This window comes from Cyprinodon tularosa, unplaced genomic scaffold, assembly GCF_016077235.1.
Source record: "Cyprinodon tularosa strain WSP-4 unplaced genomic scaffold, ASM1607723v1 ctg63, whole genome shotgun sequence".
In the NCBI taxonomy this organism is placed as follows: domain Eukaryota; kingdom Metazoa; phylum Chordata; class Actinopteri; order Cyprinodontiformes; family Cyprinodontidae; genus Cyprinodon; species Cyprinodon tularosa.
The window spans coordinates 1179939-1192176 of NW_024039374.1; the positions used below are offsets into that span (position 1 = coordinate 1179939).

The following is a 12238-nucleotide window of genomic DNA, read 5'->3' on the forward strand; positions in this document are numbered from 1 at the left end:
TATGAATGAACAGAACTGGGAAAAAAATAAATGTTTTATTCATGCGGATTCCAATATTTCCAGACAGATACTGTAGCAAAACTACCATCTACTTAAATGCTCCTAGCCTGTCTCTTGGGAAAAGTCATTGCTATCTTTACTGTAGTGTATCTTTTTGCTTGTTCTTTAGCATCCATTCATCATGATATCAGGCTTTTTCAATGAACACATTTAGTTTTACTTCAATTTCTTAAAACATAAAGGCTTGTAGAGTCAACTTGAAGTAATTTTTCTTTTCTTAGGAAAGTATAGACCTTATGGGCTTGAGAGGAAGAAAACATATCTGTTTAAAAAAAAGTTTAGTATATTAAATTAAGTCCATGCTATCAATGTGACTTAGCTTCTAACTCGGATGGGTTCTTTCATAGGTCTTAAATATTTGCTTATTGTTAAGAAGATATTTAGTTGGAGGATAAAGCATCAGATTGTAAGATAATTGACTTTATGCCTGAATGATTCATTGAGTCCAAGTTAAGCAGCAAAACAAACTAAAAATAGCCAAACTGCACAATATATTTGGGTAAAAACAGCCAGAGTTAAAAAAAAAAAAAAAAAAAAAAAAAAAAAAAAAAGAAGAAGAACAGACCAGAAAATGCATTAGGCCACTTTAGGATAACAAAAATAACAGAGGATAGACCTCAATATTATTACAATTATTTACGAGACATAATTATTACCTGATTGCAGATACTTAAACCTGCTTTTGTCTATTGGAACATGTGCAGCAAAACTCTCTTGTTTTAACCTAGTTGTGCCATTACTATAAATGGCAGTTCTGCAGAGCTCTTCAGTAGTTCCTTTTTGTCATCTTTCTTTTTTTCTCTGCTGTTATCTTTCTTTGTTTCTCCTTTTTCCTTTCAGAGGGGCCGTCTGTAATGTTCTGCTCACCTGTTGTAAGGACAGTGTTTGCCGGCTGTGGGCAGAGACTCTGTTGCCAGGTGACAGCCTCATCTCTGGTTACCATAGCAGCCATCTTTCTACTCCTGATGGGGAGACGGTCAGATCTGCTGCCCCCTCTTCAAAACACCCATGCAATGGGAATACAGCTGGAATGTCATCACAAGAGGTGTGTAGCTCTGAATACCAGCAATGGTTACACAAAACAAAGGGTCACAATATAGCTAGAATTGATTTGACTTTGTGGGGGGAAATACTTAACTTTATAGATGAAATAAAAAAGGTAGTACTGCAATGAAACAAGGAAGCTGCAAAATTTTACAAGCAAAAAAGAGAATGTGTGGCTTCATTGTGGTTGCTTTGTCATTACTTCAGCCAGTTATCCTTTGTTCTTCTCCTGTTATATTTTGAAGCAGATTGTAGCTGACAGCCTAACGCTGTAATTCCCAATACAAACTAAAATCCATTTCATCTTAGATATTTAATGCAGTTACAGTGTTCACAAGATCTTATGGAGCCCAGACTACATTTAATTACAGAAAAAGGGAGCTAGCAGATTTTTTTTTCTTCTCTTTGCCTTGAGGACGGTCTGAAAGAGAGCCTGTGTGGAATTATTCATTATAAGACTTACCATGCCTGGTGATGCAAGCTGGATAATATTATGCCTTCAAAAGTGCAGAAACTGTCAAACTATTATCAAGTCAGGTAGATGAGACGAAGATTAAAGCTGGGATGAAAATGACGTCTATTAAAGGATAGCCTCAAACAAATTTACATTAAACTTTAAGATGAATAAAATATATTTATTTCTGTTTCATAAATGGAATGAACAAAGTTTAGAATATTTATTTGGAAACCTCACTTTATGGTTTCCTCCACAAAGTTAGTTAATATATTGTATTAAACTGTTCTTCAATATTTTTTCTTTGGTGGAAATAGGAGAATATGACATGATAACTTGAAAGGTTAAATGAATATATTGATTAAATCAAAGGATTGATTTTCAAATCACTTTGAAATTCAGAACATGTTTAAATAATAAAAACACTTTAAAGAAAACTTTAGACACTATATCTGCAGATAAGTTCAACTGATTTTTAAAGTAGTACAAAATGTTCAACCAATAAGCTTTACTGTTGAATGTGTCCCTTGCAGTTCAGTTTCCAAGAATCGTGGCATTCGTCTTCTTACCGGGATATTCCTCAACCGTCTTTGACTGGCTGCACGTCTCACCATCTGAACCGACACCATAACCACAGGAGGAGCAGCAACAGTGGAGCTCCTCACGCCAATGCTCTCTGCCACTTCCACATTGCAGCCAGCATTAACCCGGCCACAGGTGTGAAGCTAACACGTACATACTTTCTCTTTTTGAGTGAGACCTGTAGTTGGAGCTATGTTTTAACTTTAACACTATCCGATTCCCAAAGTTAAGCACTTGATGATGTGTTCATTTTCATGTTTATATCTTGCAGCTATTAAACTAAATCCAAAATAAATTTTTTCGCTAAAATTTTCACCTACATAAGATGAAGATTTTTAAATGTTTAAATGGGATTTCTTTTGGCTACAGCAGAAGAAAAAAAGTTTTAGTCAACCTCTGATTGTGCAGGTTCTCCTAGTTAAAAAAGTGAGAGGTCCGTAGTTTTCATTTTAAGTACACTTTAGCTATGAGAGAGAAAAAAAGAAAATCCAGGAAATCATGTAGTAGGATTTGCTTTGTGATTTGCTTTATAATAAATAAGGTTTATCGTCACAACTCAGTTTTTTTTTTTATTGTTAATAAAAATGTAAAGAAGTATTTGAAAAATATCAGCCTGTGTGTAATGAAGCTTTATAGCAGGGGTCTTCAATAGGGTGGGGACCCCTTAATTATATATATTGTATGAAATCTTGTTATATCAAACTGAACCTATAGTCACTTTATTACATATTGAGTAATGTAACAAAAGTATTGTGGATTATTAAAGTGTTTCTGATTCCTTGTTGATGGGACATGTGTTGTGAATGAAATGGTGCCCAGTTTGAAATTGCTCTGTATTTAAAGACATTTTAAATGGTGGATAAAATTGCAGGGAGGAATATGAAAAAAAAAAAATCTTATAAACCAAAACTTTTATGACCCCCATGCAGTACCTCTGTGGACCCCCTAGGGGTCACTGACCCCCTGTTGAAGACCTCCCCTTTATAGTATTTGAATTTATTATTTTTCTATTTGAATTCTCAAACAGTTGAGCTGGATGTTATTTATAAGGATGCGTTATGAAATTACTCATTTACCAGGTTCTGGCTGTGAAAGTACAGCCCAATAAGTCAGATGTGACATCCATGCAGTGATTACTGCATAATAAAGTTTTCTGTTTTTGCTTCTGGCTATTTATTTACCATCTCAGTGAGCTTTTGTGCTTAGGGCTGCTCATAGTAGCTGTGAGCGTTTTGTTCACTTCCTGTTTAGAAGGTTTTTTGTTTTTTTTTGTCTTTTGTTTGTGGGACAAGTTAATTTTGCTCAAACTCTTTTAGATTGCTTCTGGCTTAAGGCTGAAAATGCTGTAAGAGTTTATTTGCATGCTTGAACGGTTACACTATAGAATACTACAAGCCATATTAGCATCTATTTAAAGTTATTTGTTCTGACAGATTTAGTGTTTTTCTAATGTTAAATGTAACAGTTTATTTTTTCTTTGTCTTTTTTTTTCCTTAGACATTCCTTTGCTACCTTCCATCTCTGCTCTGAGTGCAGTAGATGATGAGGAACCCGGCGGTCTGTTTACGGTCCACTGGCTTAACAATAAGGAGCTTCACTTCACTTTAGCCATGGAAGTCTTTCTGCAGCAGCTTGGAGGAAGCCTTGAACAAAGGAATGAATCCCCAAATGAAGGTTCAGAAAAATATTCCCCAACATTATTTCTCTATTTCTTAGCAATAAGCCTGACGATTCGCTTTATTTTTTAGACCTTTATGATGAAGATAACTCAGATGAAGAAGAGAATCGGCCAAGTGACTCTGGAGGCCCAGGGGAGCTTCCTGTAGCCGCTGTGGAGCATCAGGTGGACATTTTGTTAGAAGAGTGGAATAAAGGGGCAGACATGCTGTTCAGTATACATCCCCTGGATGGCTCTTTGTTAGTCTGGCATGTGGACTGGTTAGATGAATACCACCCAGGCATGTTCAGGCAAACCCAGGTAAATAACACTTTTTTTTTTTTTATATTTTATCTTTAATGACTTTTAGATTTGCAGCATCTTGCAGATGTATTTATATTCCTATACCCCTTATTGCACTCAAACTATGCTATTTTACTATTATTTTATGAGAATGAAGTAATGGTGAACTAAAAAAAACTTGGTCTTATAATTGAAAGTCAGAAAAAGTGGTTGTCATTTATATTCAGTCCTTTGAGATCAAAACTTTATATATCCTGCTTTTGCTGCAGTTTTTGCACTGTTTCATCTTCCTGTTTTACACATTTAGTATGCCTGCTTGTCTTTGCAAAAAAAAAATCTCAGCTTTAACCAGATTGCGTTTTTGAGTCGCGCTATTCTCAGAAAGTGCTTTAGCAAAGAGGCACGTTCCAAAAAAAACACTCTGACAAATATGCACACATCTAAAGCAGACACTCAGGATATGCAAATCAGTAAGCAACTTGGAGTTTACTGCCCTTTTCAGGGTTGCATCAACAGTTTATTGGAGGAAGCCTGACTCAAACACACATTAGACACCAAGATGAGTATTCTCCCAACTCATCCACTAGCAGCTGTTGACTTGTTTGAATAAGAACCTATTTCTCTTCTCTTTCCAGAACTTTATCTGTTTAATCTCCTTCTTACACTGTGCTATTTCATCATTTACAACTTTTTTAAGGCAATTTGGATTCAATGTGAACATTTTATGCACACTGTTTACTTACAGTGAGAAACGATAAACAACTTTATCATCAGTCACCTAAGCGCATGCCATCTATCTGTGCAGCTTAAACCACTGAAACAAATCTGAACAAAAGGAGAAGATTTTTAATACAACGATGACTGGGGGAAAAAAAAAATTGAGATGCTAGTTTACAGAGAGAGTTAAAGGTGTGTTGTAACCTCTTACCTCTATGGGCGATATTACCAATACCTCAGCTTGCTGGATTACATGTACATGTTCGTTTTGTATACACCCTGTGTGTACAAAATGTCAAACCAGCTGTATTTAATGTAAACAACAACGAAAAATCTCAGCTGTCCTCAATCACAGATCCTCCCATAGTAAACCTAGAACCAAAATAAACTTCAGTGAAATGTCTTTATTCAGTTAATTCAAAGTAAAAATAGTCCCTCAAAAAGAGATGATTAACCACAATGAAAGAACAATGATAAAATAAAACTTACTATTTTGATAGAATAAGAATTACTTGTTTCATTACTGAATTGTCTGCTGAGTTCATTGTTCTCCATGCTGCCGTTTGTTCACTTTTTCTAAGAAATATTTCAGCAATTGTTTATATTGTAGTTGTATTGGGGGTATTAGCTCATCGGGGGCTGAATATTAAGAAACATTTTAATTTTAAACTGTGATAGGATATCATTTTAATTGTATTTCGGTTTTATGTGGCTTTGTGTTGGTCTGTCCAATGCAGTCCCATTAAAATTCAGCAAAGCATAAGCTTTACCATCACAGGCTGTGGGAGGGATGTTTAATGTGGAATTGATACTCCTGAAAACGCTCTATACAGTGATGCTGCTGCTTTTGTAAGTAAGCAGCTTATGAGGAAGATTATAAGAGACAAATCCCACCATCTCAAAAAAATGAAGGACTTATCAACAAAAGATTATCCAGAAATTAAAACTGTTTGGAGAAGAACAACAAAATGCTTTGAGCATGTTTTTAACCATAAGAATTGATTGATTTCTTTCCCCATAAATGAAGCAAATGAAAGGAAGCAAAAGCAGCAGCTATAGTGTCCCTTGTGTCTTAATTATTTTTGGGTCGGCTTGATTTTTTTTTTAATTTATTATTATTTTTTTTATCTTATATTGCCACAAACCTCTTGACAGGAGTTGAGAAAATGTCTCCTGCTTTTTGTTTTGAGATAAAAGTTAATGATCCAGCGTGTTAACTTTGAGGTTTCAGTATTGACACAGTAGCTTTAGCTCCGGAAGAACTTTTGCCTTTTTTTTTTCAGCCTTGAAAAGGATTTCAAACCCTTCTTAATAATTTAAATTGAGCTTCAAGTTTTTCTTGCTCCAGTTTGCGTTACTTGTGTGTGTTTTGTTTCTTTTCTCCCAGGTGTCGTTTGTGTCCCGCATTCCTGTGGCTTTCCCTACAGGTGACGCAATCTCCTTGAGCCACAGTGTGGTTATGTACGCCTGCAACAAGAATGTGGATCTGGCCATTCAACACGGCAGACAGCGGCCGACTGGGACCTCATTGTCTCGAACCAGATCTGTTCTAATAAACTATGGGAGTCATGGAAAGGCTGCATCCAGCAGCAGCCTCAGACTGAGCATTTTCACCCCCAACGTTCTCATGATCTCCAAACATGATGACGGCTCTCTGAACCAGTGGGCTGTCAGTTTTGCAGAGGACTCTGCTTTCTCCACAGTGCTTAGTGTCTCTCACAAATCACGCTACTGTGGTCACCGTTTCCACCTCAATGACCTGGCCTGTCACTCCCTGCTCCCTCTTCTCCTCACCACTTCACACCACAACGCCTTGAAGACGCCAGAGGCTGACAGCATCCTTGCTCCTCCGGAGTCCTACACCACTAATCTGCCATCTCGTGGGTCACGACCCGCCTGTTGTATCTCCCTCGGAGGGGTCTCCCAGGATCCCAATGCCATCTACAGTGAGCTGATTCTGTGGAGGGTGGACCCTGTGGGGCCGCTGTCTTTGTCAGGCGGAGTCTCAGAGCTTGCTAGGATAAACTCCCTGCATGCCTCAGCTTTTGCCAATGTAGCCTGGCTACCAACACTCATTCCCAGCAGCTGTTTAGGTGAGATTTGGCTTTACGGTTTCTTTACAATGAGCATTTATGATGAAAGCAACTTATTTTTTAGGTAGTTTGTTCAGTCTAATGATGGAAATTTAGAGTTTTCTGTTTTTCCTGAATTATCTGCTATGATCACTTGAGGTCAATTGGCTCGAATTCACCATAATTTGCATAAATAATTTCTAAAAATGCAATTGTGTTAGATGTTAAACCTACAAGGGTCAGATTTCAAATCAGTTGCTGCTAAAATGTGCATATTACCTTCTAAGAGTTTCACCAATGGAGTTAAGTCTACATTAACCTTTTTTTCTCTCCATTCTCAGGTGTTTACTGCAACTCTCCCAGCGCTTGCTTTGTGGCGAGTGACGGCCAGTCACTCAGGCTCTATCAGGCTGTTATTGAGGCAAAGAAACTTCTGAGTGAGCTTTCCAACCCTGAGATTTCTGTGAGTGATCCAATCGGAGGGTAAACTATAGTTAGCAGTAGGTGTGTGTGATGTTACATGTATTCCTTCTGAATATATCAGGTGTAACGACCGTGTGGGTTCCGTTCTCACATGCAGAATATTTGCAATGCAACTTTTTTATTTTATTTTAGATACTGGGCAAAAAGCAGTTGATGTCCAGATTTGCCTTCCCATACCATCTAATGAACCCAAACTCCTCTGTGCAGATAAGCACAAACGGGGAATTTAACCAACAGCTGCACATGAGTACAGCTGGTGCATTAAGCTGTTCAAAGACTAAATTGACTTTAAAAGTGATTTCTTTATGTTTCATCCCTTAAATATGGGGACAGGTGTCACAGATTTTTCAGGATCAGCAGTAAGTTTTCTAAGTAGATAATTATATTGTTCTAAAATCTAATTTATCTTTCTACAAAAAGTCTAAATTTTAGAAGAAAATAAAATCTAAAATTTCATTTATTTTTTTTTACTGCTAAATGAATTTAATAACAGCAATAGATGTCGGTCTTGTTTTTCTTTGTAGAATCATCGTAAACTGTGATTCATATACAATTACAGGCTTACTTTGCAAGATATACAATTTGTATAGTATTCTTAAAGTGCTTTGGTTAAATATGGCACAGATAAAGTATCATTTTAATGCAAATGTTACATCATTTATACAGAGCTTCACAATCTGGAACACTACTATCTGCAGTTCAGATAAGTTTGAATAAGCAGAATGGTAAATTTATTGTTTTAGCAGATTTTTTTTCTCTTACTCTATTAAGGAAATAATTTGACTTGTATCCTCCATGTTATCTAAAATAGTGTTGCTTTTTTGGTTTTGCTGTCTTGGTCCAGTAACATTATAAAACGGAGATAAATGTCAGTGGAAATTTTAAGGTGAATTAAGAAGAACTATTTCTGTTGGTAACAGTGTTGAAAAAAAATTTGAATACACAGGCAGAACATTCCTTAATTCAGGAAAAACTGATTCATAAAAGCTCCCTGAAATCTCATTAGGACATCTAGTAGGTTTGTTGACAAGAGTGTTACGGTGCTACACATCAATGAGAGAGTTGGAGCTTCCTTAAAGTTTTTTAGACAAGTTTATGTGATTGCTTTTATTATTTAGCTAGTGGCATAGCCTGTTATATGACATTGGCAGCTCTCCTTGTTTACCTGTTCTAGATTTCCATCAGTTTAACTCTGTTTAGGTTACTATTTTGATAAATTCATTTTAGTTGTTTTATTTCAGAAATACGTTGGGGAGGTGTTTAACATCATCAGTCAGCAGTCCACAGCAAAACCAGGCTGTATCATTGAGCTGGATGCCATTACAGACTTTGTAAGTATGCATGATATCTAATATTAGAGACACAATGTTACATCTTACACACAAAAATCTGACACATATAAGGGGTTGCTGATTCTGAATGTACCTTAGTGCTGCAGCATGTTTCAATAGGCATGAGCCTGTTGGACGTTTGCCTGTGTGACTACATGCACACAGACTTCCAGTGTGGCTTTCTGCACTCGTATAAGAAGCCTTTCAAACTAGTCCATAGGATTTAGCTTGATAACATTTGCTGCTGCTGTTCTCCACAGCAAGGTAAGGAGATCCAGCTTCTGCACGTCTTTGAAGAGGAGCTGATCCTCGGCAGTGTCAAAACCGAAGACATTCAAGACGTTCCCTGTTCTCCTTCTATTGGCAAGAACATTTCTGATTGTTTTGGACATTTGCAATGTGTTTAATTGGTACAAGTTCTTGATTATTTTCTGGTTTTGTGCTCGTCTCCTAGAAGCTTCCAGTAAGCCAGCCTTCTCGGGACATTTTTTTCTGGTGGTAGTGGAATTGACACCTACAGGTCGCTCTCTGCTCCATATGTGGCATCTACATCTGGCAGCTTGTCCTGTCACTATAGGTGAGTACTTTGAGTAACATTGTGCTACATCATAAGGTTTGAAGAATTTAGATGAAGTGTTCTGTTATTGCTTTGCATTTTAATTCGGTGACATAAAAAAGTTTTCATAATGGATAGTTTTAACGTTTTATTTGTTTTTTAAACCGGAAGGAATCCATTCAGATTGTTAATCTCTTAAAGGAATGTCCTGACCAATATGGCCAAGATTTAGATGACTTTATATGAAAACAATCTGATGTTTTGTTTTCCTTCTTTGGTGATATTTGAACTCCCCACTTTTCATTCCTTGGTTTTCTTTCTCTAGCTTAATGAGTCTCCCGACAATCCCGTGATTTCATGACTGTAAATGAAAGTAATTCTACAGGCAAACTGTGTTTGAATTATGCTCAGTACAATATTGGCATTTTAGCTGCTTTACCTTTAGGTGAATGACAGGCCTTCATTTAGGCCAGTTTTGGCCAATAAAATGTGATGAATTGAAACAGTTTTTAAAAAAATCTATAGAGTAGATTCCTCTATTATAAGTTATGAAAATTGAAAATAAAAGTTAGATTTTTATTTTTTTAAAATTACCTCGAAACTGCTTGCTGGGATGCTGGCCACATCAGATCATTTATTCTGTATTTGTAAACCGTTAAAATGTGGGTTTATTTGCAAACTAATTTGTAGTGGATAGAATTGTCTGATGCTTTACCAAATTGGATTTAATCTTATAAAGCACTTAGCTTTTTATTATCTTTATGTCCAAACGTCACTAATTTGTATTCTTCAGAGCTCTATATTTTTCTATATTTGTGTGCTTTTATTTAATATGCTGTACAATTTGTAGCTATGCTGAAAACACACAGCTCAGCATGACACAATAAGAAAATCTCCACAGTGTTAATGAGTCATCGAGATAGAGGCGGTAAAGATTAAATATCAGAGGTTCATTTTAAGTTCTCAGCTATTTCTTTGTTGTAAAGTTCCTTTTGAGGGTACTTTTTGTTTACTTTCAACTCTTTATTGTATTATTACCTTGGAATTTAACCTTTTTGGGTGTTGTCCCTTAGTTTACACATCAACCACTTTTAACCATTTTGTATATAATTGGTGCCATACAATTAAAATCTTTTTGCCTCCAAATTAAGTATAAGTTGGTTTCCATGATACAGGGAAATATGATTGTATGACTCAACTAAGTCCAAGACTAATGCTTTTTTCTTCCCCCTTTTAGAGGAACCTACAGGAGAGAAAGAAATCAACCCAGTTTCTCCTATAACCGGGTCTCAGTTCATCTTCGATGTGCCCACCTCTCCAGTACCGAAGAGTAAACCTTGCACTTCCAACTTAAAGAGCGCATGCCGTCTGAGCCTGACCACGCACATGCTGTGCAGCCAAGAGATGGCTCTGCCACAAGGGGTTGAAGTCCTCAGCATTACTCCTTCAGCAGGTGAGAGTAAAAAATGATCATGTATGAATAATTACAGACACACTGAGGTTTGGATTTCAACAAAACATGAAACACTGGTTTCTTCAATCAATGCTTATTTAAAAAAAAAAAAAAAAAAAAATTATGTTCCTGTAATGATAAAGAAAAGGCCTCGTACCCCAGATTTAAAAGGACAAGATTTTTTTCTTTCTTTCATGTCTGAACAAAGTCTGATTTGATAAAAAAAAAAGCCTTTGAATGAATTAAAGCAACTACTGCTCTTCATTCTTTAAATTTTCTTTACAGTAGCTTATTGTTCTGGTTCTTTTTCAGGGGCCCGACCTTTTCTGTATACGTCCCTCACGTCCTCAGACGCTACAGAAAAGGGGAATTATTTAACATCTTTTTTTTGTTTTCATGTCCTGTAATTCTTATAATGGTACCATATACCCCATTTACACTACCCTTGAAAAACCGTGCCGAGACCGGTCCGAGCTTAGTAACTGAGATAACTTATCGTGTGTAAATGGAAAGCAAACTGAACTGAACCGAGCTAGACACAACCAAACCGAGATAACTGCAGACCAGTTCCAGAGGTGAGCTCGGCTCATTTTTTCCCTGGCTCGGTTCTCTGATAACAGGAGCGCATAAGCAGAACGGGTCATCTCCGTCTGGCTGCACATCGCGATTCACACTCCATTCCAGTAGTTGTCGGTAATGCCCCTCCAGAAACAGAAGAAGAAAAACTTCTTCTTCAACTATAAACAACAATCGAAATCTTCTCCACGCAACATTTTAAATAATGGCATTTTAAACAATAACACCGAAGTGCAGCAATAATAATCAAGCATAACTTTCTGAATGTGACGGGCACCGCCATTTTGATTTGCTTGATTCCCTCCTTCTTCGTCTTCTTCTTGTGTTTTATGGCGGTTGGCAAACAACTTTTGGTGCATTACCGCCACCAACTGCTTGATTTCCTCCTTCAATACTGGCAGTAATACCGCAGATCATCACTAGGAGGCGAGGAGTCGAGGAACCGAGATAGCGTGATGTGTAAACGGTCGTCAGAACCGAGCTCGGCTTGGTTAACTGATCCGAGCTCGGATCGGTTTTTCAAGGGTAGTGTAAATGCGGTATAAGAGTTCATGGAAGCAGGTAGTACTCTTCACCTCCTGACTGGTGTCTAGGGTTGGTCGATAAGTCTTAAAAATCTAAATTTCAGATTTTCTTTTTTGCCTATCACATCAGATTATCATATTCTTTTGTTTTTTTTTCTCTCATAAGTCTAATACAAAAAAATAGACAAAAAATAAGACAAATGACATACACCTTCAAAAACTTATTTTATGTCAACAAGCCCCATTGGGAGTTGACCTTATTTTAAGGGGCAATGAAAATCAAGCTGTGAAACATGCTTCACAAAAAAAGGAAATATACCACACTATTTGCAGCTAGGTGCATTACAAAGTTAGTTTAAGCTATTTTAGCAGTTATGAGTCAAAAACAGATGAAAGTTTGCCATTCTGACTGTATTTAATCTCGTT

General features: G+C 36.8%; 1 protein-coding gene across 1 annotated transcript in view; it reads left to right on the forward strand.

Moving 5' to 3' along the window:
* The window catches only part of LOC119798582 (dmX-like protein 1), a 79190-nt gene that overhangs the window by 8651 nt on the left and 58301 nt on the right, over nucleotides 1–12238 (forward strand). The window contains exons 8-17 of the mRNA XM_038308125.1: nucleotides 901–1105; nucleotides 2092–2275; nucleotides 3638–3814; nucleotides 3889–4118; nucleotides 6205–6910; nucleotides 7231–7352; nucleotides 8614–8703; nucleotides 8964–9066; nucleotides 9158–9280; nucleotides 10497–10712. Coding sequence (XP_038164053.1) covers nucleotides 901–1105; nucleotides 2092–2275; nucleotides 3638–3814; nucleotides 3889–4118; nucleotides 6205–6910; nucleotides 7231–7352; nucleotides 8614–8703; nucleotides 8964–9066; nucleotides 9158–9280; nucleotides 10497–10712 — 2156 coding nt within the window. The remainder of the gene's footprint in view (nucleotides 1–900; nucleotides 1106–2091; nucleotides 2276–3637; nucleotides 3815–3888; nucleotides 4119–6204; nucleotides 6911–7230; nucleotides 7353–8613; nucleotides 8704–8963; nucleotides 9067–9157; nucleotides 9281–10496; nucleotides 10713–12238) is intronic.